Source organism: Triturus cristatus, chromosome 11, assembly GCF_964204655.1.
Source record: "Triturus cristatus chromosome 11, aTriCri1.1, whole genome shotgun sequence".
Classification (NCBI taxonomy): Eukaryota; Metazoa; Chordata; class Amphibia; order Caudata; family Salamandridae; genus Triturus; species Triturus cristatus.
Genome location: NC_140594.1, coordinates 141,007,284 through 141,031,136, shown reverse-complemented (window position 1 = coordinate 141,031,136; position 23,853 = coordinate 141,007,284). Strand labels below are relative to the sequence as shown.

The following is a 23,853-nucleotide window of genomic DNA, read 5'->3' as shown; positions in this document are numbered from 1 at the left end:
TCAGTTGATAACCAGCCCCCCACTCTCGGCTACAATCCAGATTATCATTAACTTGGAAAGATAGAGATACTCCGCTTTTGTGCAAAATATCTGAACTAGTTTGCTACCCACAAAAATCATATTGTTTTTTTCGCATTAAAGCTTATAAATGGCAGACAGTTGAAATTTGGGATATTCATGATGCAGTCACATAAAACCTCCAGATCCAAAAATAAGATGAAGGTTTAATTTTGAACAATTTGATCTAACATTCGAGTAACTCTCTAAGGAGTACATAATATACCACTTCTTGGAATTCTTCAAGCCTCCCACATACAGTCAACTCTCTACCGAGAAAAGCAGCCATACAGTATTCACAAAACAGAAAACGATTACCCAGATTTCACTGTACCTTCGTGCTGCCTCTGTGCCGGTTCCCTCGACGGCACTGGAGAGCCCCTCGGCATATGACTGCTGTAGACGACCCCATGAGATGCCGGATGGTCCTCGTAAGACAGCGGGCTGTGGCGGGGTTTGCCTGGCTCTGGCACAATGACAGGGGCTCCTCTGGTGATGGACCCTCCGGAGTTGGTGACAGGACAGGTCCTACCTTTGAGGCTCTCCTCATAGCACGCTCTTTCAAGAGTCCTGGGGTCCTGCATCACCTCCATTGGGTGGACAGAATGAAACGCCCGTCCCGGGCTCCCAATGATTGACCGGACATCATGCTTTTTGGCACTTACTGACAATGAATTACTGTCGTACTTGAGAGGCGTACCCTAAAGGGAGGGGGAACGCACTGATTACACTCTTGAAAGAGGCAAAGTATTTACTTCATACATTCCATATTGGTGAAGACACAATCTCTGAACTAACAATTTGCAGTTAATTTGCAAAGATGTTGGATCGTAAGTTGTTAAATTAAGGGCAATCCTATTGAAAACCATAAACGAATGGCTACAAAGCAAAGGCCTAGTTAATCAAATGTTAATTGTGAGTCTGTGGCAAAGCTGGCTCCTAATAGAAGCCTCACGCCCCTTAACCAAAACACAAACCCCTCAGGACACAGCGACCCCCAAGTAGGACATGACAACCAACTGGCTAGCTAAAGATATGCAACCTGGACCATGGAATTGAACACTATGACTTAATGGACCATATTGGTGGAAGGACAGGTTACAAAACGTGTCTCCAGTGACTGGCAAAGGCTCTGAAGACCCTGCTTAAGTCTACACAGCCCCTATTGGTCTATAGTGAGTTGTAATGCACTGAATTAGTGCTGCGTGTCCACGACTCTGATGTCATCTTCAGCATACAGCAGTAATGCCAATTTCCCCTCTCTCGGTTGCAGGCAATGAACGAAAGGATGATGTAGTCTCTCATTCAATGTACAAGCAGGCCCTGCTAAGGGGTATGGACTTTGTTCATACTCTTGGTGTTAAATAGTTAAGGTTCCCAGTTTCCCAACAGAGAGGCGTAGACTAACACCGTGTCCTAATAGCAGGAGACACTCGGGTGATTGAAGGTTGGTCATCCCAATTACCCAAGAGACACAGTAATGTACATGGAGCGCCCAAGGTTAGAAAATTTGGCTCCGACAAATAATCAAACATTGCAAAAGCATCTCTTCTTGCATAGTTCAGCTTAGGTTGGCCAATACAACAATCAGTAAATATTGCACAGCACAAATGTTAGTACGAATGAGTAACATTTCAGAAAAGGACAACTATACACAATTTGAAAATCAAATAAAAACCTCAAGGTGCATATATTCTAGGTACATAGACTGACAAAGAACTTTTGAACAGATTAGTGTACACATTCCAATTGTGGAGGGGTACACAAAACCACGCAACCATAACGAATCTGCAGAAACTGAACAGTGGAATCAAGGATCAATGGTTATGGGGTAGTATTTCCTATGGGTACTGCAATTTGTCACCAGTTTTCCAAGTTAACCAAGACCAAATCCGTCCAACTACACAACCAGGTAACTCACTTTGGACACTTAACTATCCAAGCGTAGCACAATCGAACAATAAAGGCTTCCTTTAGGAGGTGATAAGGCTGAAGGGGCCAGATAAAACATAAGTGACCCGATTTTCAAAGAAATAGGTACATCTGCAACCAGAGGTGAACAACACAGCATGGGTGTAGAGTGAGCTATTATTGAGATTCACAGACGTTTCACAGTATGCCCCTAGAAATATGTGACTGCAAATCTTTAGGGAGTTACCAAATGCCACAGTGCGTAGACACTTCTGCATTTCACAATGTTACACAGTGCATGATTGTGTATGAGGAAATTACCAGGTATTGGTCCACAGGGAGAATCCCTGTGAATCAACACCTTCCAATAAACACTCACCAAATTCTCTTATTGTGAACAATATTTAGTCCAGACTTTTCTGGAGTACCTTCCCTACTGTTTGCAGTAGGGGGAAGGTATCTGAGAGAAGTTTGTGAATATCCACAAACTTGTAAGTTTTAGGGTGTTCAGAAAGTTTCAAGGCATTCCTGCCTTATAATGTCTACCTCCCATCTCAGGTCAAATGTTCATTCAATAACGCAAAACCAAATTTCAATGTATAGCGCATTAGTCCATTCACAAATATGATTTGCGCAGGCATGTATTTGGTAAACTGTCAATCAGAATCCTAACAAGAACACAGTTCTTAGAGTCCAGGGTTTGGGTGCAAATGACCACCAAACTGCTTTTTAAAGTACAAGTTACTTACCTTCGGTAACGATGTATCTGGTATAGACGATTCTAGCCGCAGATTCCTTAACGTAGAATTATCCCCAGGCGTGAGACTGGACCCGGAAAACTTTCTTGCCCACCATCTCTGCGCACCGGGGGGCGGTACCTCGCGACTTTGCCCAGACATCTTCTGCGGGCGTGACGTCAGCGAGGTCACATAAGCTCAACCCCGGCGCGCTGATGTCAGTTTGCTGCGGAGCCATCACAACAAAACTGAGGAGAGCATGGGAACAGTGTGCGAAAAAAACAGAGAAACAAAAAGAGAGAGACAAAAGGTGAGGAACAGTACCAGTTGGCACCGAGGCGCCAGGAGGCTACAACAGGAAAGCCAAAGCAGGGAAAGAGCAGATCACTTCTGAGGAGCAACTGTGCAAGCCAAGGCGATAGCACTAGTTAGCACCAAAGCACCAGAAGGCCACAGCAGGGAAGCGCAAAGTACCACTCCGTGCAACCACGGTGGAAGCCAAGGCAACAGCTAGTCTGGAGGCACAAGCATGGGAAAGGGCCTAAGAGAGAGAGAGTCTGCAACCACAGACCACACAGCAAAGGGCCACAGCCCGGAACAGAGGAGCAACAGCAATCCACCCCCCGACTAATCAGTCAAGGAGGGCCAGAGCCCCTGAAAAGAGCAGGAGGTCAAAGGACAGGCAAAAGAACCCCCAACGTATTAGACCGCAGGGGGACCAGAAATTCTAACAACAAGGAGAAAAAGAACAAAAGCAGGCCCCCACACTGGAGAGAAACCAGCTGGGGGGGAAGCCCGACCGGAGAAAACAAAAAGGACACCCACAGAAGACAAGCCATCCAGAGGGAGGCAAGCGCAGAAAACCACACTGAGGGTCCTCGCAGAACAGGGAGGAAGGGCGGGTCGTGAAGGAATCTGCGGCTAGAATAGTCTCTACCAGATACATCTTTACCGAAGGTAAGTAACTTGTACATCTGATAGAGACTACTAGCTGCAGATTCCTTAACGTAGAATAGATACCCTAGCCATACGCAGAGGGGAGAAGGGCCTGCGAGAGAACCTCCCCACCAGGAGAGACCCAGGGCCCCAGTAGGGGACATGGCACAAGGACAAGAAGGAAAAGGCCAGGAAATCCTAAGCCCAACCAAGGGAGAACTGCCCAACACACCACAGGGGAAGACATCGCCCTAAAAGCCTCAATGAACACAAAGACCACCTCGAACTCAGTGAGAAGAGGTAGAACCAGAGGCAGGGCCCACCATATGAAGCACATATACAGAGATAGAAAAGAGCTGAACACACCGTGGCCGCAAGCAGTGGACAAGGCCGCAATAGCACCACCGCCAACAGTACAGGCGGAAGAAGAAAGGCACCGTTGCGCAAAGCCCCAGCGGAACCAGAGGCAGGGGCACAAGGGAACACATTAAGACCACAACGGTGGAGTAGAACAAGCAGGCCTGCACGGGCATGCGCTGCCAGCAGCAGGTAACATCATGGAACAGTGCACCCAGGACAAGTCAGACGCCAGCCGAAGGCAGAGGCCACAGAGGGCCAGGACACACCCCAAAGGAGGGGACGGGCCAGAGACACACACACAATGAACCACGAAAGAAGGGGGGAGGGGGGAAAACCCCGGCAGAAAAGAAAGGGAGAGAGACGAAGGACGGACCCAAGCCGGCCACCAGAACACAGAAGCCAAGGAAAGCCAGACCCTCGGGAGCACCATACAGAGGAACACACCAAAACACAGGACAGAAGTGCGGAACTGCCACAACACGATGCCGCAGACAGCAGGCCAAATCGGCCTAGCGATGTAGCGACAAGGACAGACTGAGCGCAAGCTGCTCCAAGACAGTCAGCAAGATCGCACCTGCGACATACCATGACGCCACGGAGAGCAAGGAGCCTGAAAGGGGTGACCATACCTCCCCAGCACAAGACAGAGCTATGTAATAGCTACAAGTACCCCACATAGGGTAGGTTACGTCCCAAGAAACATGGGAACACCTCTTAGGAAAAACTTTCCGCAGCAGAGGACAAACAGAAGACCTGCAGAGAAATCTGCAGACGGCTTACCAATCAGCCAATAAAGAAGACACAGAAGGCCTAATCTCAGGGCATACCGGGCTTACCAACAGCCAAAATCACAAGTCAACGAAAGAACCCTAAAGGAACACCAACCACACAGAACACACAACCGGGCAACTCGTCACTAGGCCCCAGGAAATAACGGGAGAACACCTCCCAGAACACAGACTGACATACAGGTCACTGAGGAGGGGGGGGGGGGGGGGAGAAGGAGGAGGACGAAGCCCCACAAGGAACCTCTGAATGGCAGAATCCGCAGGGGCGTGAAACAAAAGAGCGCCATCGAAGGGAAGGTCAACCAGCCGCTCCCTAACGTTCTGATGGAAAACACTATCCCTCAGCCAAGCATGGTGGCGGAGGGCCACAGAAGAAGCCATGGTGCGACCAAGCACCTCCGAAACGTCCAGAGCCGAGCGAAGCATAAACGCCGCCAGCTCCCTGCCATCCAACACATGGTGCCGCAGATCAGCGCAGGCACCCTCCTGAGAAGCGGAAGACAGAAGGGACTCCGCTGAATCCCACAAGCAAGAAGTGGCTCTGGTCAAGACACAAAGCGTGTTAAGTGCCCGCAAGGCAGCACTGGAGCAGGCAAAGATGTTGCGCCCCCAAGAATCCAACCACCGGGCCTTCCGAGACGGGGGAGACAACACCGATGGCAAGGAGGGAAAGGCGGTCTGCAAAAGAGACCCCTGGTGGAAGGAAAGGCAGACAGGACCATGCGGAGCAGGACGGTGGCGGTGCAGAAGCGGCTGGGGCACTGGGTCCCCCGTGGCAGGATGTCCCCAGGCCCCCAAGAGAGAATTATGGAGCGAAGGAGCAGCTCCTGTCCACCAGAGCCCTGATGGAGAACCTCCAGCAAATGATCCGTGGGGAAATGGGCAGCCGGATCAGCCATGCGCAAGATTCCCGCAGCCGTGGAGACAGCCCGGGCGAAGGCAGCACTCTCCTCCGTAGGGCAACGTGGTGGGGAAAGCAATTCCTCTGTGGGCGGCGGATGTAAGCTAAGCCGGCCGTCTCCCAGCCCAACCGGAGGAAGGAAAGGCCAAGCTCGAAATGGGGGAAGGTTGCCCGACGAGTGGGGAACCTGAGGCACCTCCGGTGAAGACTGCGCGCGCGGGGACGGCGTAAAGCCATCCTTGGAAGACGCCGGGGAAAAAGCCACGATGTGGCGTCCCGTCTCCGGAGAAGATGAAACAAACAGTTGACGAACCTCCGGAGAAGAGGGGGCGTCCGAAGACGAATCAACGACCCGACGCCGGCACGGCACTGTAGAGTCCGCCACCGGCATCAGTTCAACGTCGACCGGCGCCGAAGGGGACGCCGAAACAACCTCTGCCACGCCACGGGAGAACGGGGTGGGGTCGGAGCCGGGGCAGCCAAGGAACGGCGCCGAAAAGGCGTTGACTCGACCTCCGATGAGGCAGCCGCCTGTGTGGAGAGACGAGGGGGGCCCGGGGACACGCCCCGGCCCCGAGCCTGCCCCTGCGGCGATGCCAGGCCAGCGGGCACCGGCACCTGAGAAGCGTGAGCTCGGCCTCGGACAAGGCCGCCGCCTGCCCAGAGGACCGAGGGGGACTCGAGGAAGAGCCTTGAGCGCCGGCAACCTCCCGCGACACCACAGGGACCCCCGCAAGGCTTTGCGGTGAGGCAGAGGCGCCGTGGCCTGAAAGAGGGAACCCCGACGGCACCACATCTCCAGAACCTGGAGCCGAACCTGCCAGCGCCGGAGCTGCTGGCATAACACCGCAGAAGTCCCCACACACAGGAAGGGATCCGCAGACGTCCCAGGAAGAAGAGGAGAAGAAGGAGGAGCCAAAGAGGCCTGCAAGGCCGCCGCATAGGCCTCTATCTGGGCTCTGATCACCCCTGCGCCGGGGAACAGCGGGTAGGATGGCGACGCGCCGGGCCGCACCACCCGCGGAGAACACGCGCCCCCCACAGGCCGGGGACCGGACCTCGGGGACAAACTGCGACACTTACCAACAGTTGAGCGACACCCTTGCGGCCTTGGAGAGGGACGATGTCGGAGAGGGAAGCAGCGGTTCTTGAAGCCTTCCGCGGGGGACGGACACGGTGACGCCGCCGACCTGGACATGCGGGCCGAGAGGAGTTTAATCCGGTGCTCCCGCCAAGACTTCGGCTTCATCTGCTGACAAGCCTCGCAGTCCGGGGAATCGTGGTGCTCCCCCAAACACCACATACAGATGGGGTGAGGGTCCGTCGCCGACATCTGGCGCGCACAAGACGAGCACGTCTTGAAGCCCGAAGGCATTCGCACACTGTTCACCAGAAAACGCAAAGCGTAAAAAAAAAGGGGGGCCTGAAAATAGGCCAGGAACACGATCCGGATCCGTGTTGCACGCGGAAAAGACGAAAAACGACGTCAGCGTGCCGGGGTGGGGCTTATGTGACCTCGCTGACGTCACGCCCGCGGAAGACGTCGGGGTGGAGTCGCGAGGTACCGCCCCTCGGCGCGCAGAGATGCTGGGAAAGAAAGTTTTCCGGGTCCAGTCTCACGCCTGGGGATAATTCTACGTTAAGGAATCTGCGGCTTGTAGTCTCTATCAGATAGCTAGATAACCCAACACAACAAAATCCCAAGTTGTTTTCTGGATGGCCCAATGGGTGCCACATTTCACAGCAGTCTACTTGAATATTTCTACATACGCCCTTGGAACAGACTAGCCAGTGCCTGCTCCACTAATCATATAACCAAGCATTAGCAAACCAAATATATCTGGATTGCATTTTGAGTCTTGACTATAACACTACAATCCCGCTGCAGTGCAAAAAAGAACAAAAAACAATTATATTCTGTATACAAAGCATCTAAAAGATGACAAATTCAATGTGTGAGGATTAAATGTAGTTTTGAAATGTAAAATAGCCCCTCATACACTGTAATGCAAGTACTCCATATGAGGCGGATTAATGAACTTAACAGCCAGTTGTGTGTGGTGAACAAGAAATACTGTTCTGGGCACAGCTAAAGCGCACTCAAAGTATATCTTAAATAATTGGTAACAATAGGTCAAACCTGATCTAAATAGGGTGCATTTCACAATATCTTATCAGCACTTTATCTGCTCCTTAGGTTATTGACACAAATCTGCTGCTTGTTTCACCCTGCTGAACTGGCAATGAGACAAATCTACAGGTCAAAAACTTGCATCATTCGCAAGCAACCAACTGCGAATGGCCTGAAAATATCTACACTACATCCTGAAAAATAAGGTTACAATTACCAAATTTCAGAATACTCTTGTGCACCAATTTATTTTACTCCTCAAAAGTAGCATTCTTGTACCTTATTGCTTACTATTCTCACACTGAGAGAGCACCAGCTGGCATACATTGCCCTTAAGAAAACTTCTTACCATAAACTAACATTTCACATGAAAATAATATATAGCCAAAAACTGAGTCAATAGCAAAACATTTATATCTGGGCAAAAATAAGAAAATGGAGGAACAGTACAAAGCAGTCCAAGGCTGATGCTTTTCCAAATTCAACATACTCCTAGAATTTTACCCAATAAAATGTTATAGTCAGGGTCTTCTCTTAATATTGGAGCCCAGACCTAAACCCAACACCTTCTTTACAACAAAGCTCTGTCTTGTAAAAGTAGCAAAATTGGTAAATTATGTGGCTCACCATCAATTTGATGTAGCAATGTCAACACCCCCCAAGATGATGTATGAAATATGCTGGTTTGTACCTGGCCGAGTTCTTTCTTCCAGGCCCAAACCCTTGTACGGGGCCCGTTCCATCTTGCTCCTGGTCTCACCTTGACCTGCCCGCTTTCCCCCATCAACACCCAATTTCTCCCTTCACCTTGTGGACTCACCATTTTCAGACTGTGAGAACTCAGAAAGTAGACAGGGATGCTGAGCAGGGACGGGTATAAGTGCACTCTGATATGCACCTACCCCTTCATAATGCCTCAGTGCACATAGTGTTTGACTCCCATGGTTGGTTCTATTAGAACACAAATAAATAAAGTGACACCTGAACATACCTGCGTAATGGACCCCTCTTTCAGAGGCCTTGTGGGTATAGGCATCTCTGGCGTGCGTCTCAGCTCTTCCCTGGGGATTTCGTGGATCGATCTTCCTGGTTCTTTTACTGTAGCCACCAGTGCCTCGTGCGCGGGTTTCATTTTCAGAGGTGTCCCCAGGTTTTCGTGGGTCCTCCCCTTATAGCCTTCTGGCAGGCCTCTTGGAGGTGTGCTCTCCCTCTTCATCTGCTTGGCTTCCCGCCTGAGGTAGTCCTCGGGCGCCTCCACGTAGGATCGAGGAATTCCTACAATATACCCCCAAAAAAGGCAAAGTTATTTCTTCCCAAAAGAAAACAAACCAAGCACTGATATATACTGGAAAAGTAGCAGCAAGAGGTGGGTGTGCCGCAGCAAGGGTTGCAGTGAGGATGAGGAGCAACACTGTGACCAAAACAGGTTGACGCTGCAATAATTGGTCTACAAATGACATTATAGTTACCAGACTTCAGCAGCTTCCAGCTGAAAGTGTATACAGATTCATGGGATGCCCAAAAAAGTATGATTGTTTTACAATGTCAAAAACTCAATAAATGCACTGGATGGCTATGCTATTAGGACCTGTGCAGATTCCACTGTTATGAAGTGAGTGCATCTGCCACATGACACCCAATTTCCTCAAACCCTGTCCTGATACCTCACCTTCAGTAATTTGCTAAAAAGGGATTGTTAGAATCCTTGGCCTCTGATTGCTATATCGATTTGACTATTAAAGATAGCAAGCATGGGATACTCTAAGGTAGATGTGCCCAACTTGGCCCAGGAGCATCAGACTTATGCTAGATTTTCAGGATAGCCACTGAAAGATTTAGATTCCGATATAGAGAATGGCTCATGGTTACGAGGCCAAAGCCCATCAAGTAGACCCCACAACAGATTATTCCCCCTCCCCAACACTTAGCTTGGAGCTAAAGTTGGGTGCTTCCTTTTCGAAACCATGTAAACTGGCTTTCAAGCACCACAATAATGCCCAAATGGGATGGCACTGAGTGAACATAATCTCTAAAAAGGGATAGAATGCCCTGGGTGGTTTAGAGTGAAATACCTAAAGATTTGAGTCTAGTTATCCTACGCATAGGGAGGTAGTAGGGTTACAAACCAATGGCGTGATGTGCTCTGTTTTGGTTCTTCAACAACCTGCTGTCCGGCACATTTTGAACATGCTTCCATCTTTCTCAATGATCAATTTTTGGTTACAGATACAAGCTAATTTAGCCTAATAGAGAAGACACCAGTGAAGTTACTTGTTTGCAAGTGCTGCAGTTGAAAGATTCTGAGATTGGTTTCCCACGTAGACATTGAATTCAGCCCACTGCCAGGGCTATGCTGGACAGGTTTGGCAAACAAGGCACTTTCAAGTTTTGCTTTAGGTGCATTGCCGTGGACCAGGAAAAGGCTGCCGGCTTGCTTCAAGAAAAGCCTGCTAGTAGCATTGCATTACCCTGTGCTCCTGTGATCAGGGTCCAGATCACAACTGTGTCTCAGAGAGTGACACAATAAAAATGTAAAGCTACCTTCTCAGGAACAGCTTGTCATTTAAGTAGAATCCAAAGACACTGGACCTTATGAAGGAGTCAGTGGAGGGGTGCACTTTGATGCCCAAGCAAAGTACAGCTTACAGTATAAAGAAAGCGCCACTAGGTCAGCCTCTCTGTGCCTGCAGCAGGGCTACCCCATGATGCGGTGGCGGTGTGGTGGCGCCATGTTGGAGTTTGTGTTTGAAAAACAACAAGTTAATGGCTCTCATGCAGCAGTGGTTTTCCCAGAGAGAGGAAGGGGGCATAATTATTTGTATTTCCTGTTCTGGTCCTCCAGGCTGTCCATGGCAGTCCTGACCAAGAAAAAACAAGCATTGACAACTGCAACAGGTCTGGGTATAAAAGCATGTTGCATGGTAATGTGAAGTATTACATGTAAATAGCACAGGAATAGATATGTATTTGTGTGGAATCAAAGAATTGTAGAATAATATTGGTATAAGTTAAAGGGTTTTACACAAAAAATAGGTGGATATGCTATATCGATTTGCACATCATCATATGTACACAGGTCCTAAACATTCAATGTTGGGTGCTAATACAATGCTTAATACTTATCCACCTGAAGTATTGAATTTATTGAGATCACAATGTAATCCCAAAATTGACTCCACATCAAAGGCACTGTAGCACACCAGAATACAGTAACTATCACAGTTCTCTAAATATGTTAGTCCTGATCAGTATATCAACATTCGATTCCATATCATTATGTCCATTCCACTGTGCCGGATAACACAAAGAGTTCGAAATATTAGTCCAGTTCCACGTCGAGTGGTCAATGATTGAACTTTATTCCAAATTCACAAAACAGCCCTTCCAAATTCACAAAGCAGCCGACGCGCGTTTCGCCCGAAGGGCTTCCTCAAGGCTCCAAAATAAGTTATTCTTTGATGTTATGCTGTCGGAACACAGGACAGCAGTGAGGACGTAACATGGTCCCAGGAATGAAGATCGTTTCATCTTAAATAATTTGGATTCTATATACCTAGATTGATGATTACTGGATTTGTTATTATGCATCTCACAGTTGACAGCTGAATCGCTGAGATAGGACTCTAATGGAGATTGACAATTTGGGCGAGAAATTTACTTATCATATGAAAGAATAACTTATTTTGGAGCCTTGAGGAAGCCCTTCGGGCGAAACGCGCGTCGGCTGCTTTGTGAATTTGGAATAAAGTTCAATCATTGACAACTCGACGTGGAACTGGACTAATATTTCGAACTCTTTGTGTTATCCGGCACAGTGGAATGGACATATTGAATCGAATGTTGATATACTGATCAGGATTAACATATTTAGAGAACTGTGGTAGTTACTGTATTCTGGTGTGCTACAGTGCCTTTGATAATAAGTTAATAGGTTGGTTGAAAGTTGCACTGTCAATCCAGAACTAAACATCCAAGTTTGTTAATGACTTTCCTCTTCTCACCTGTGCTGCTGTCAGAGAAAACCACCCTAAATGTTCTACTTCTCTAAGACACTTTAACCCCTTCGATGCTCATGACGGAACGGTTCCGTCATGAGCATCGGTTGCGCTGTGCGGATGACGGAACCGTTCCGTCATGGCCCCGCCCGCGCTCGAACCCTTCAGCACAGCGCGGGAATCCGCGCCGCGCTGAAGGGGTTAATAGCATTACAATGTCATTAATGGGCCCCTGAAGGTGCAAGCTCAGGTACGTGGATAAATAAACAAAATGATCACAGTTGTTTGGAGGGCACACTCTTTTGTTGTAGAAGCATTCAACTTCTGCCCAATCAAAATATGTACTTCTAGCTCCCAACAGGTGGGCCGAGCTAAAGCCCCTCTCTAGTGATGCTGACATATTCGTCTGCCGCCCATAATGATGTCTGAACATATGCCCCAAAAGCTTGGACAGTCTGAAGGTTCAATGTCAGTCTTGCCACCAGACAAAGGTTTCCGCCTGAAGAACCAGCATAACTCTGCTGCCGGAAACATGGAAGTCCCCCTGATTCTAAACCGAGCAGCATAACCACAAGTTTGGAAGGCAGGGTACTCGTTTGTAGTGAATACCCTGTCCATTTAACTCTAAACAGGGCCCCAGGTAGGTAAAGGCATCCCAGGAAAGGCTCTGGAACTCTGTTCTTGGGCATAACTAGATGATGGAACGTATCACATAATCCCATTTGGACTCTGGAACAACTGGACAAATCTAAGAAAGATACCAAATAAATACGGTTACACCCGTCTTTTAGTCTTGCTGGTGAACAACCTAGCTCAGCCACAGTAAGATTAGTTCTTCAATTTCACAAGCTTCTTATATCATCATGTGATAAAAAAGCAATAGTATGGTGTTACAGGTTTGTAGGACTCGCGCCACAAAATACATACTATACACCCGTACACAGACTAGCGTAGAAACATATCGGTCACGAGACTTGCAGATGTCTGCGGAAAAAACACTGATACATTTCAAATGAAACATGCATTAGTGTAACTTTCAAAGCTCTTTATTCAAGGAAGCTTGCGCCAATTGGCTCAATGAAGATTGTATTAAGGTGCACAGTACAGAAGGCAACGTATTTGCTTTCAGATAGGAAACGCCTGCCTTTTAAGTGTGGTGTGCAATGCAAGACTGACTGCAACACTTTGAAAGTGCAGTGCCCTCTGCATTCTGGAGAGGTCAAAGAAACAGAATAGGAAATCTGAGTTCTGCAAATCTCAATGAAGTTAGCCATAAAGGACTGAGGAAAGCCTCATCAAACTGAGCTTGGTGGGGTTTGTTAAAATCAAAAGTATTTTTTAAAAACATATTGGCTTCCTCTGGATTGTGCCCAGGTGCTCCTCTGACAGGAAACAGAAGTGTGAGTCCTTCAGTAGCTACACAGATGTGAATACATAATTCATGCACAGCAGCAGAGAGCACCATGACCTCAGGATACTCCGCGGAGTTATAGAAGAGGAAAAATGGCCGATAAATAATTCACAGAATGTCAGTGTTTTTGTTCTCGTGAAGGCACTCTCTGAACGCCGCGCCGACCCCTTCTAACAAGAACTCTGCATCTGCCGTCCTTCCTTGTCGAGCAACCTGACGCAATATATTGGGGGAGCTGGCTGGAAAGCTGCATTTCTATTTTTAATGGAGGTTTGCCTGGCAGCCTCCTGTACATTTTAAGGAGTGTGAATGGTACATAGATAGGGAATATGAATTAATCATCACCCATGGGCACTTGAAACCACACGTGACCAAAGGCTTACATTAGTTACCTCCTGCTGACCGTGCCAGTGGGTCAAAAGAAATAACAAACTACCCGCAACAATGTATGTGGAGCACGGCCGAGAAATAGATTCAGATGTTGTGAATATAACCAGCCAGCTAGTGTTTGGAGACAAAAGGAAAGAGCTACTTTTTCAATTGAGGCCTATCACGTTTGCTTTAGAAATAGGTGAATGTGAAGCTAGACCACTCAAAAGTAGGAGAAACAAACCCTGTTGTGGGTCATGTCTTTATTTTCTTTCCAGGCCATAGCTTTCAGACAATCACGTAGAAAAAAGGAACTGCACAACAAATTACCATAAAGAAGGAAGCAGACCACCAAGACAAAACCGCTACAAAAAATGTTGAGCTAGGGTCATAAGCACGAACACTATACATACGGATAAGATTGCTGTCGTGAGAGTCACTTTCACACCCTGTTAGCTTTTAGAACTTAACTTTGCATAAGCGATTTGTAGTTTCAGATTCCAATTATAAGGGATCTACAAGTCCAGACACACTAGGACAGGCTCAAGATAATCCACCTGACAAGGGGCCAGTCGAAAGCAATCAAACCACACAACCCTGATTCAGAGAGAGGATAACAACTGCGGAAGAAGTTACCTTGTGTGATCGAGCCTCGCGAGTGAGGATGTTGTTCCTTTAAGGAGTGCGGACTGTGCCTCTCTTGTGGGACAGCGCGGCCCATTAGACCTAAAATGAGCAAAACACAAAAATGGGAAAATAATTAATGAAGGCGAGAATGTGGGATCATTAGGGTATATTTCTGAGCTCATTATGCTGTAGTCTAGTCAGAGGGAGGGTTAAAGGATGTTTTGCCCCATTACTGGATAAGGGCAAAAAATCAAAAAGAGCACTTAATTCAATTTAGAAAGGTACTCAAGGCGTTTAGGCTATATGGCCTGTGTAGGCTTCCATAAGAAAGCTCTGTCTACACGCTAGAATGTAGCACTAAGAGCTTGCGAAACTAACCATAGAACCCAAAGACCTTAAAGGCAAAATAAACTGAAAAGAAAAAACAACACTAAGTCAGGAACTCACTGACAATGTAGCCTTCTCAAGATAGACTCCATGAACGTGCACTCTGTACACAACCCCCAATCACGTTGTTCCACAAATACCAATGACGATGTCTCCCCACCATTCTTCTCACCACCTTCTGACAAACCCTTTGAAGTTCTCTTCCACCTACCTACCCTCTTACCCACTACTCTGAGGATAAACACTGCTTTGATATTCTCCTTCTCAGCACTTCTCATCACTCTGATCCATTATGGCCCCTTCGATCTCCATCCTTCACCACCAGAATCAGACATTGTAAAGCAGTGCGGTCGGCTCGGATCCCACAATTCAACTTGATTTTTTTAATTACAGATTTCTGGTGCCACTGGGTCTTTTTTTTTTTTACTTCTACAAAGGGAGTTAAATCGCTGATGCGCACATCTGGGCAGCACCACCAACTACACAAGTTGCTCGCTGAGTGCACACTGCCTGCAATGCAGAATAGCACAAACCTGCCTTCTGGATGAAGAAGAAAAAAAAAAGACACTGTGATCCCCTTGAGTGTGGGTCCAGTGAAACCTTGGGCAGCACCTTCAGATACAGATGTGAGCCAGAGATTGTGTCTCAGACAGGAGTTTTCTGCCATGTCTTGACGCTATTATTCCACTTACAGTCCATAAACCTGGGCTGTTTAGCAGTTTTGGCCAATGGGATGTGCAAACGAGTTCACCTACTGGATGCAACCTCAACTGCGACCAATATTCTGATAATGAGTGAAGTGCAGACCACACGTAGGCAATCAAATTTAAGAAAAAAAAATAACAGAGCAACAGCATTCTCAATCATGTCAACGCTTCTCAACCCCACAAACAGCAAACATGAGCAGCAACTACCTTCAATATTAGATGCAGACAGATCCCGGACTTGTAGCACCCGGGGGATCCTTCCTTCCATCATATCGTAGGTCCTTTTAGACCCCGCTGGGTCATGGGAGGCACCGGAACCTCGATTGTCCTCCTTAGCATTCTGGGCAACAGGCACACCACCTGGGGAGAGAACAGACGAAGGTGAAAACAAGAAACCCAAGCACTAAATTCAGTTTAAAGGGAAGCATTGCAGCAAAACAACTCTCTAACACTTGGCAAACTCTACAACAGCCTAATGTTGGTCACGTGATGACAACACTGTCACCATCCCCAAAATAAAGTCTTGCTAACTGCTGTGGCAGTCTTTCATCTTTCCAGGGTACATAAATGAAAGATATTGACTTTGGCAACAATAGTCATTGGTCATGCTTCCCCAAGAGACCTCCTTGGGGAAAAGGTATCTCAACTAATACACACTGCTTATTTATGTTGCTGTGCCATGGTTCATAATGGTTTTTTTTCACATTTCTATGTTTTTTGTAGTGTTTTGATTTTTGCACTTTAAAAATTCAAATCGAAGACCTAAAGGGGGGAGGCAGAGGTGGGGGTATGATGGAGCAACGTCTCATAATAAAGGAGACTTGCTCGGATGCAATCCTCTCAAATAACGTTTAACACTATAATCAACCTGTTTGTAAATACTAAGATTGCATTACACACCTTATACTGTATATAGGGGAAGATTTTTTATGTGTATTACTAAACAGTAACCCGAGTGTCATTAAAATGGCCGCTAAAACGCGGGATTCTTACTGCGCATGCGTCTACTGCATCTACGTAGTATGACGTTCTCTATGCTTGGAGGGAAAGTTTTGCAGCTGCGCACTAGCTTCTAAAATGGCCGCTTGAAACGCACATGTTACTGCTTTGCTTTGCTTAAACTAAACCTTATAAGTTTACTAAATTGCTAATGCGAAAGAGATATACAAGTAAATGGGATTAGAGTAGTGATAAGTGGTATACAGTGAATTCATTTATTTTCGTATTCTAACATGTCTTTTTCTAACTTTATATTTAGTTCATATTTGGGCCTCGGAGGGTGACTGAAATCCCTACCTGCAAGCGCGCTCAAACCTGCCCGGAACTATGATGACACCGTTGAAACTCAGCCAAGGTCGCACTGGCAAGAATCTCTTGAGAACTTAACCCATCGACCCGGACAGAGGGAGAAAAGAATATACAAAATAAATACAAAGTATTGATCATAATGTGAAATGCGGGTGGAAATAAAGCTTGGGAAAGTAAATTGGGGCGGGGGGAGGAGACCATGAACCTAAAGTAAATTATTATATTTAGCATGGTCTGATGACCTTTTCCCTTGCCTTTCCCAATCAGAATTAGGGGTTTTCACGATATTGAGACATTTGGGGGTGGTACATGAACATAGAATAGTATAACGGAGGAGGTTTAGTTAGATCGATGTCACAGACCCAACGCAGACTGCAGATGCCAGAAACCTGGCTCGAGAGACTGAAATACTGATCGACGAATCCAATCATCTAGAAGGGGATTGCGGAAGAAATATCGAGGAGGCACATACAAGAAGGGATTCGCGGAAGAAAATTTGAGGAGAGTAGTGCCAGAGAGGGGTGCGACGCAGGCGTTGCACTTAGAAGAGATCCCCATCCTGGTCCTGAACCGGTCCTGATCCTTTATCTCCCGACCTGTCTGGAGAACTTCACCTGACTCCTTGGCCAGGGGTTTGGTCTGCACACCACCTTAGGCAAATATAATTCTGTGTAGTATGTCCTTGTACTGCTCTCTGTTTTCTTCCCCTTCTGGTACTGTCATCATGATCTATTTAAATTGAGACTTATATTGAACTTGATTTGATTTCTTCCTGAAGGAAAACGGTGTATAACATGTATTTGATCTTTTACTCACAAAATTATTTGATTAGATAAAACTCTTAAAACTCTTTGAGTCTGTGGTTATTTGGAAAATAAAACTTTAACGTCATTTCTACTTAATATAACATAGCAACTAGATTCATTGACTAGAGGAAATTTATTATCAAGGAGATCAAGTTGGTAAGAATTTGGTAAAGGTAAAGAATCTTGCAGGTAAATCAAAATTGACCCCAGCGGTACTACTGGCTTATTGTATGAATGTGTATGGGCCCAGGTGAGTATATGTTGTGTGAGTAACACAAGCTAGTAATCCGCTGGATCAGGTAGACAGATGGAAGATAAATGGAGAAGATAAAGGCCTGGATTTCCTTCCTGAATGCCTTGAGAGAAGAAGTCCTCTCTTCTTGTTTACTACTTTGAGTGCTGTGGGGGAGACCTTGGAAGCAGTAAAGGATTTGTTACCGGTGCATAGCACCTTGAATCTGGTGCATCTTGGAAGTGTGAGACTGTAGAGTTACAGGAGTGTGGAGGTGATGTGGTTGTAACTTTTTGGGAAGCCACTGAAGGCATATTTCAGTGACACAAGTGTGTCATTTTGCAGGCCTTTGAGAAGAGCATTGCCTCTGTCAAAGCGCCGCGAACCCTGCACTGTAGCGCTGACTGTGTGGAAGCTTGGTTTTGCACAGGCACAGGACGGCAAACTTCAACCATGGAGCCCGCCTGTAGTTTAGAAACTGGCATAGGAAACAGCTGAATGCCCAGTGTTTATTTCAGTATCTCTAACCAAGACAGTTGGCTCTGAGCTGACAACATGTTGCCCGCATCATGGCACAGTGCGGTGCACCGTGCCAGGGACTGGCAATCTCCAGACCGTCCTTTCTGGCAAATACTCCTGGCAGAGAACAGAGGCAGACACTCAACAACATTTTTCCAGGTTTTATAATGAAACAGTGTCTGTAACCAGCTGGTTTGAGAAAATATAAGTCACTGAGGCAACCCTCTCCTGTCTCCTCACTCATGCCTCCACCCTCACCGGGTAATTGAAGTATTTCTGGAGCCAGGCAGGCAAAGCAAGGCCTTTAAAATCCAGAGGGAGGACTATTTATGGACAAGAGTAGGCCACGGGATGCTGGCGTGCACCGGATAACACAAACCAAAACCCCTGAATCGACTCCTGAAGTAGGTCTTAGATTTACCAATTGAGATTGGTTAGTTTAACGATGAGAGACGATGATCAGACTCGAACCCGTGACGAGGTTTCTCAAGAGGGTTTCGCTATGTGGTGCTGTCAGAACCAAACCTGAGCCAAATGGGTCTGAAGGCCAAGAGCTCAAACATGAGCCAATACTACCAAATACAAGGAAAGGAAAAATGTTACTAAAAACAAAAGTGGCAACCAAAACTAAAAAACAATATCTAGCACAGAAGGTGAAAATAAGCCCACACACAAAACATTGGAAATGGCTAGCCTTTTTCCCCCTTTTCTCAGCACACTGATTCAAAAGCTTGTATCAACAAACACCAGCTAGTATTTACCAAAGGTTTTGTGGCACCTTACTCTTGGCTACTCCTGGCTCACCCCTGAATTCCAGGAGTACTACAAGAGATTAGTGCTTCTGGTTTACTTCAGAAGCCCTGGAGAAAGCCAGGAATACATGTGTGAATTACCCTTGGATTTCAGCAGTAGTACAAAGTTAAATTGTATTTATAAATCACAACTATTCATTGCAAAATCTGTGTAAATTACTCGCCCGCCGAGCCAACACTCGACTAGCTGACAAGAACTGACCAGAGCCAGTAAACCACCATTTTTAGATGCTAGACTATTTCCAGGATCGAGCATAAGACCTGGTGCTAGTAATGTGCCGGACAGTATACAAACATAGCCTGCCTTGCCCGTGAAATTTGTGCTCGATTCACAAAGGGTCTCCATGCTCGAGCAGGTGGGCCCACACCTGTGGTGGCACGTCCACAGGTCAGTTTCTCTTTACAGATGTTTCGCCACGAGTGTGAGGCCCCCCGCCACAAGAGCGGAGGCCCTTTAAGATGAAGTCTTTATTTATCAAACCTATGCATTCTAGCTGAGTGTGCTATTGCGCAGTCCAGCATGACCAACCAGACCAACGCTGAGTTACAAGAATATAAATGAATTCACAATGAAGCGAACTCAACTTGGTAATCGATTAATAGAATAAAAATCTGGCAAGGATTTGCACTCTGTTCGGGGTTGACACCTCTGGCCTAAATTGTTTTAAAATGGGGTTCATGAAAACTGGCATTTGGTATGTGATTAGTAAGCACTCTGGATCCACCTCTTTCTAAAGCGTGCTGTGAAGGATCAGTTTTTTTGCATTTATTTGCATATTGTAATGGGACAAACGGAGCTAATTGTGCGCATTTTTACTTCAAACCGCAGGCACGGCAACAACACTGCTCCAGGCAAACAAGCGCCCCTCGGTTCATCCGTCTGAGGTCCGCCTCAAGCTTCCCTAGACCAGGCAAGAGCAGCTCATCCAGCCCGAGATACTTCTTTGTATTCTGGAACTTGTAGTCCTGATTCTCTAAAGGGATAAAGAGAACTACACGGTGCAGAATGCAAAGAATAAATCCGGAACGGGGTGAATCCCTCATGCACGGGACAGGAAAGCGCCAAAGCTCTGTTGTGCAAGGCTAACAAGACGGTTTCATGATTGCCTCAAGATAAAAAAAAAACACTTACAAAAAAATCCCTAAACATTTTGTTTAAATAAGATCAACTTGGGCCAACAAAACACCAATGCCAAGTCAGAATAATGGACTTCACAAACATCATCTCTGAACAGTAATACGGCAGATTAGTTCTCTAGAAATTGAATAGGTTATGCCTAGCCAATCCCGGATTAATAAGGGTTGCACAGTGTACATTTCTCAGCCCCTCTGCACACAATGGCGATGCTTCCTTGGAAGTGGGAGGAGAAAAGAGCTGGCAGGTGTGTTTGTTTCTTTTTGGTGGATTTAGGTGAATAACATTACTCCACTGGGGGTAGGTAGTTTGGGTATTTATCAGACAACCGTATATTAGAGAAAATGTTACCCTTTACCAGGGATTAAATACGTTTTTTCGACGAGTGTGCAAGGACATGGTGGTTACTGGGATCGGCTATTCAGCTGCGAAAGGATGCGCTGGAAGGGGCTTCGCGGCGGCCCTCCTTTACGGAGCGCTCAGCTCCAGCAGCTTTCAGTAAAGGAGGCCAGCACGGGGCCCTCTGGGTACCAGACCTGCCACACAGTCACATTTACCATCATACGAGAGCACGTGTCCCTTTTTCCCTTCGTAAACGACTTGTCCCTTGGGTAAGGCCTCCTCCCTCGCTCTCTCCGCGCGTCCGGGGCTGTCTTCTCCGATTATCCTCGTAATGGTTCCTTTGTACACCACTTCTGCGGGGGTGCCCTTGGAAGAAGAAAAAAAAAGCACAGATCCATATTTAACAGTGTCACAAGCGATTAGCCAGGAAGAATCAGAAACAAGAACACGGCGTCCCCAAAACATGGGCTGAGCAGAGAGTGCAGAGAGGAGCCGCGGGGGCAGCGGCTGTAAATCAGGAGGTTATTTATTCATGAGCGCGGCTACCGGCGCAGAGATGCGCACAGGTCTCATGGCAGCCTCCCAAAGATGCTGGGTACCACGAGATGCAGGCGAAGGAGATGTGCTCTCCTCCTCCTGCTACAGGGTCCGATGTTTTCGGGTAGTGTACGCCAAAATACACATATAATAAAAAACCCCTGTGTAGTGGAGGGACTGCGCCATCCCTGGACAGGCGCCCGCGTTTTGGGTTACTTGCCTCACGGGAATCTTGCAAGAAGGGAGCCACGTCACAGGAAAGATGCTGGCGATACTCAGGCAACATGCCACCGTGGCTTGCTGGCATGGGGCAGATGCCGTCATAAATGTGGCTACTGGAAATCTACACTACAAGTAGGATTACATATCATAATTTAAATGTCCCTGGCCTAAAAGGAGTTTTTCTCTGCATTACGGGGATATTCCTCCGTGCAAGGCCACCAGTGTTTCTATGATGGTCTTATACATTAGTTATGGCATGGTGCGGCCTCCTGAGATTGGGCAGCCGGCCCGATACCTTTTCGAGCTGTGTTAGGGCTGCAGAAACTGGTCCTTCTACATGCACAGCCGGCAGCAGCTTTAGAGTAGAGAGCACTGCCTACCCTGAACGCAGAGAGGAAAACCAAAGAGCCCAGGACAGGACAGCTGACTTCTCTGGGGATGTGGCCTTTAATGCTCACCTCTAAGCAGGCCTTAGACCTAAACTTCACAGTTCAAAAGGACATCTAGTGACTGGTATCACAAGGGGTCTCCACAACCCGACCACACACCAATCAGAGGGACATTCCAGAGCCCTCCTTGTTGGCGATTGTTGATGTGACAACTGATGGCAAGAAGGCCAGCTTGCTTCTTCTCACTGGATGGTCCCTCCGAAGAGATGACTGGACAACCCTGTTTCAAACATTCGAGATTAGACTTCTAGTTTTTCATGAAACATTAGGCTTTAATAATTTGAAGCGTGGCGGGGGAGGGGTGGGGATGGTGTTGAGGACAGATGGACTACAAAATAAACAAAAAGGCGTGACCCTCCTCCGCCTTAGTGGAGGACCCGCCGCTGAATAGTATATAAATCGACTTACAAAATCCAAATCAATTTGTGAAAAGTCAGTGCTTAATTTGGCGGACCCTTTTTGTGACTTCGATTCCTTGTACGTCTTGCCCCTAGACAGGAATATATTCTGTCTGTGCTGCCCCATTTACATCCATGCGGACAATACTTGCGTTGATACATTTTACGTCACTTCATACAAGCACGTCCAGACACCCAACGCATCTATACAATGACCCACATGCTTGAAACTTCAAAAAGTCTCTATACAATGATACACGTACATGAAACAACTTCAATGGGTGCTGGCAAATGCAACTGCTGTGACTGCGCCGCGTGCATACATCACCGTTCTTATTCCATGAAACTCAGCAAAAGGTGAATATAAAGGACTCTTTCTATGGTACAAAGGCCCATGCCATGGAGCGCTTGGCCAAAGAATGAGGCTGCTTCATAGGAGACAAGATCTGTCTGAGCCTTTGTAGCACTTCTGATCTGCTGCCGGCGCTGTGCACAACATTCAGCCAAAGGCTCATCGCAGGCACAAGGTGTACAAGGTGGGAAAGGGAGGGAGGGCTCATCCCTGGAGACTTCATCCCTGGGCTATCCTGCGGCTTGTGCCACATGCAGGCAAGGATGCAGCTTTTCCGCCCCGGTGGACCCTGGTGGGATAGGTGGTCGAAGAGCGAGGCTTGTCTCCAGGACAACTGAAGGGCAGTGCCAGAAATTAAGGAGAGATTTGGCATGTACTGAGGTCGGGTACAGGAAGACCCCTACTACCATGCCCCTTTCAGCTCTGGACTTGAAAAGCCACCAGCAATACCTTAATAACACCGGCGGCTACAGAATAAATGTCTGTTCTATGGCATGTTGCCGCCTACAACACAAATAATTAAACTCTGGGTGCTACGTTCCCTCTTTCACCACATGAGCAGTGATCAGCCATTCAGACACCCACACTCACTCGCCAATGCAGCCACTCACCCACACAGCTACTCACACACCCACATATACACCCACACAGCCACTCAAACCTGTTAAAATCAGACTTAAAAAGCTGCAAACCAATATTTTATGCCCAGCAGAAGAGAGAGGGAGAGCGAAGGGAGAAGGGGGGGCGGGGGGGGAGATTGCATGCAATCATTGACTTTCAAGCAGAACACAACAGCAAGCAAGCGATTAAGCGGAGTACTAATGGAGGAGTAAAGTAAACACCTACATGTGTGATGGACCCTCGATATGAAATCGGATTGTCTGGAGGCGCTCGGCTGCTGGGTGTTCCCTTCGTGATGCTTCCACCCGGAGACGGACTCAGCGACGCCCCTGTGATGACCAATAAGAAATCAAACAGTAATCCATTAGCTGAAAGCGCCCATGGCAACGGAGGCAAGCAGCATGGGCTCAAGGACACATTGCATGCAGTTTCAACGCTGTTCTCATGTGCATGTTCTAAGGAATGATGTTTGCACAAAAGCAGGTGGCATTAGGCCTGCATACCAATGCATCAAGCACGCGTGTGGTCAAGCCTAGGGCTCTACAGCCAGCATTAATGACACTATTGATCCAGTTTCAATGCTGTTCTCATGTGCATGTTCTAAGGAATGATGTTTGCATGAAAGCAGGTGGTATTACGCCTGCATACCAATGCATCAAGCATGCGTGTGGTCAAGCCTAGTGCTCTACAACCAGCATTAATGACACTATTGATCCAGTTTCAATGCTGTTCTCATGTGCATGTTCTAAGGAATGATGTTTGCATGAAAGCAGGTGGCATTACGCCTGCATACCAATGCATCA

General features: G+C 47.2%; 1 protein-coding gene across 14 annotated transcripts in view; it reads right to left on the bottom strand.

Annotated features, from left to right (window-relative positions):
• Positions 1–23,853, bottom strand: part of NCOR2 (nuclear receptor corepressor 2) — a 1,213,077-nt gene that overhangs the window by 96,011 nt on the left and 1,093,213 nt on the right. For all 14 annotated transcript variants that reach the window (XM_085635706.1, XM_085635715.1, XM_085635711.1 and 11 more), the window contains 6 exons: positions 23,276–23,379; positions 20,687–20,837; positions 15,525–15,677; positions 14,233–14,322; positions 8,813–9,096; positions 392–758 (listed from right to left, as the gene is read on the bottom strand). In XM_085635706.1, coding sequence (XP_085491832.1) covers positions 392–758; positions 8,813–9,096; positions 14,233–14,322; positions 15,525–15,677; positions 20,687–20,837; positions 23,276–23,379 — 1,149 coding nt within the window. The remainder of the gene's footprint in view (positions 1–391; positions 759–8,812; positions 9,097–14,232; positions 14,323–15,524; positions 15,678–20,686; positions 20,838–23,275; positions 23,380–23,853) is intronic.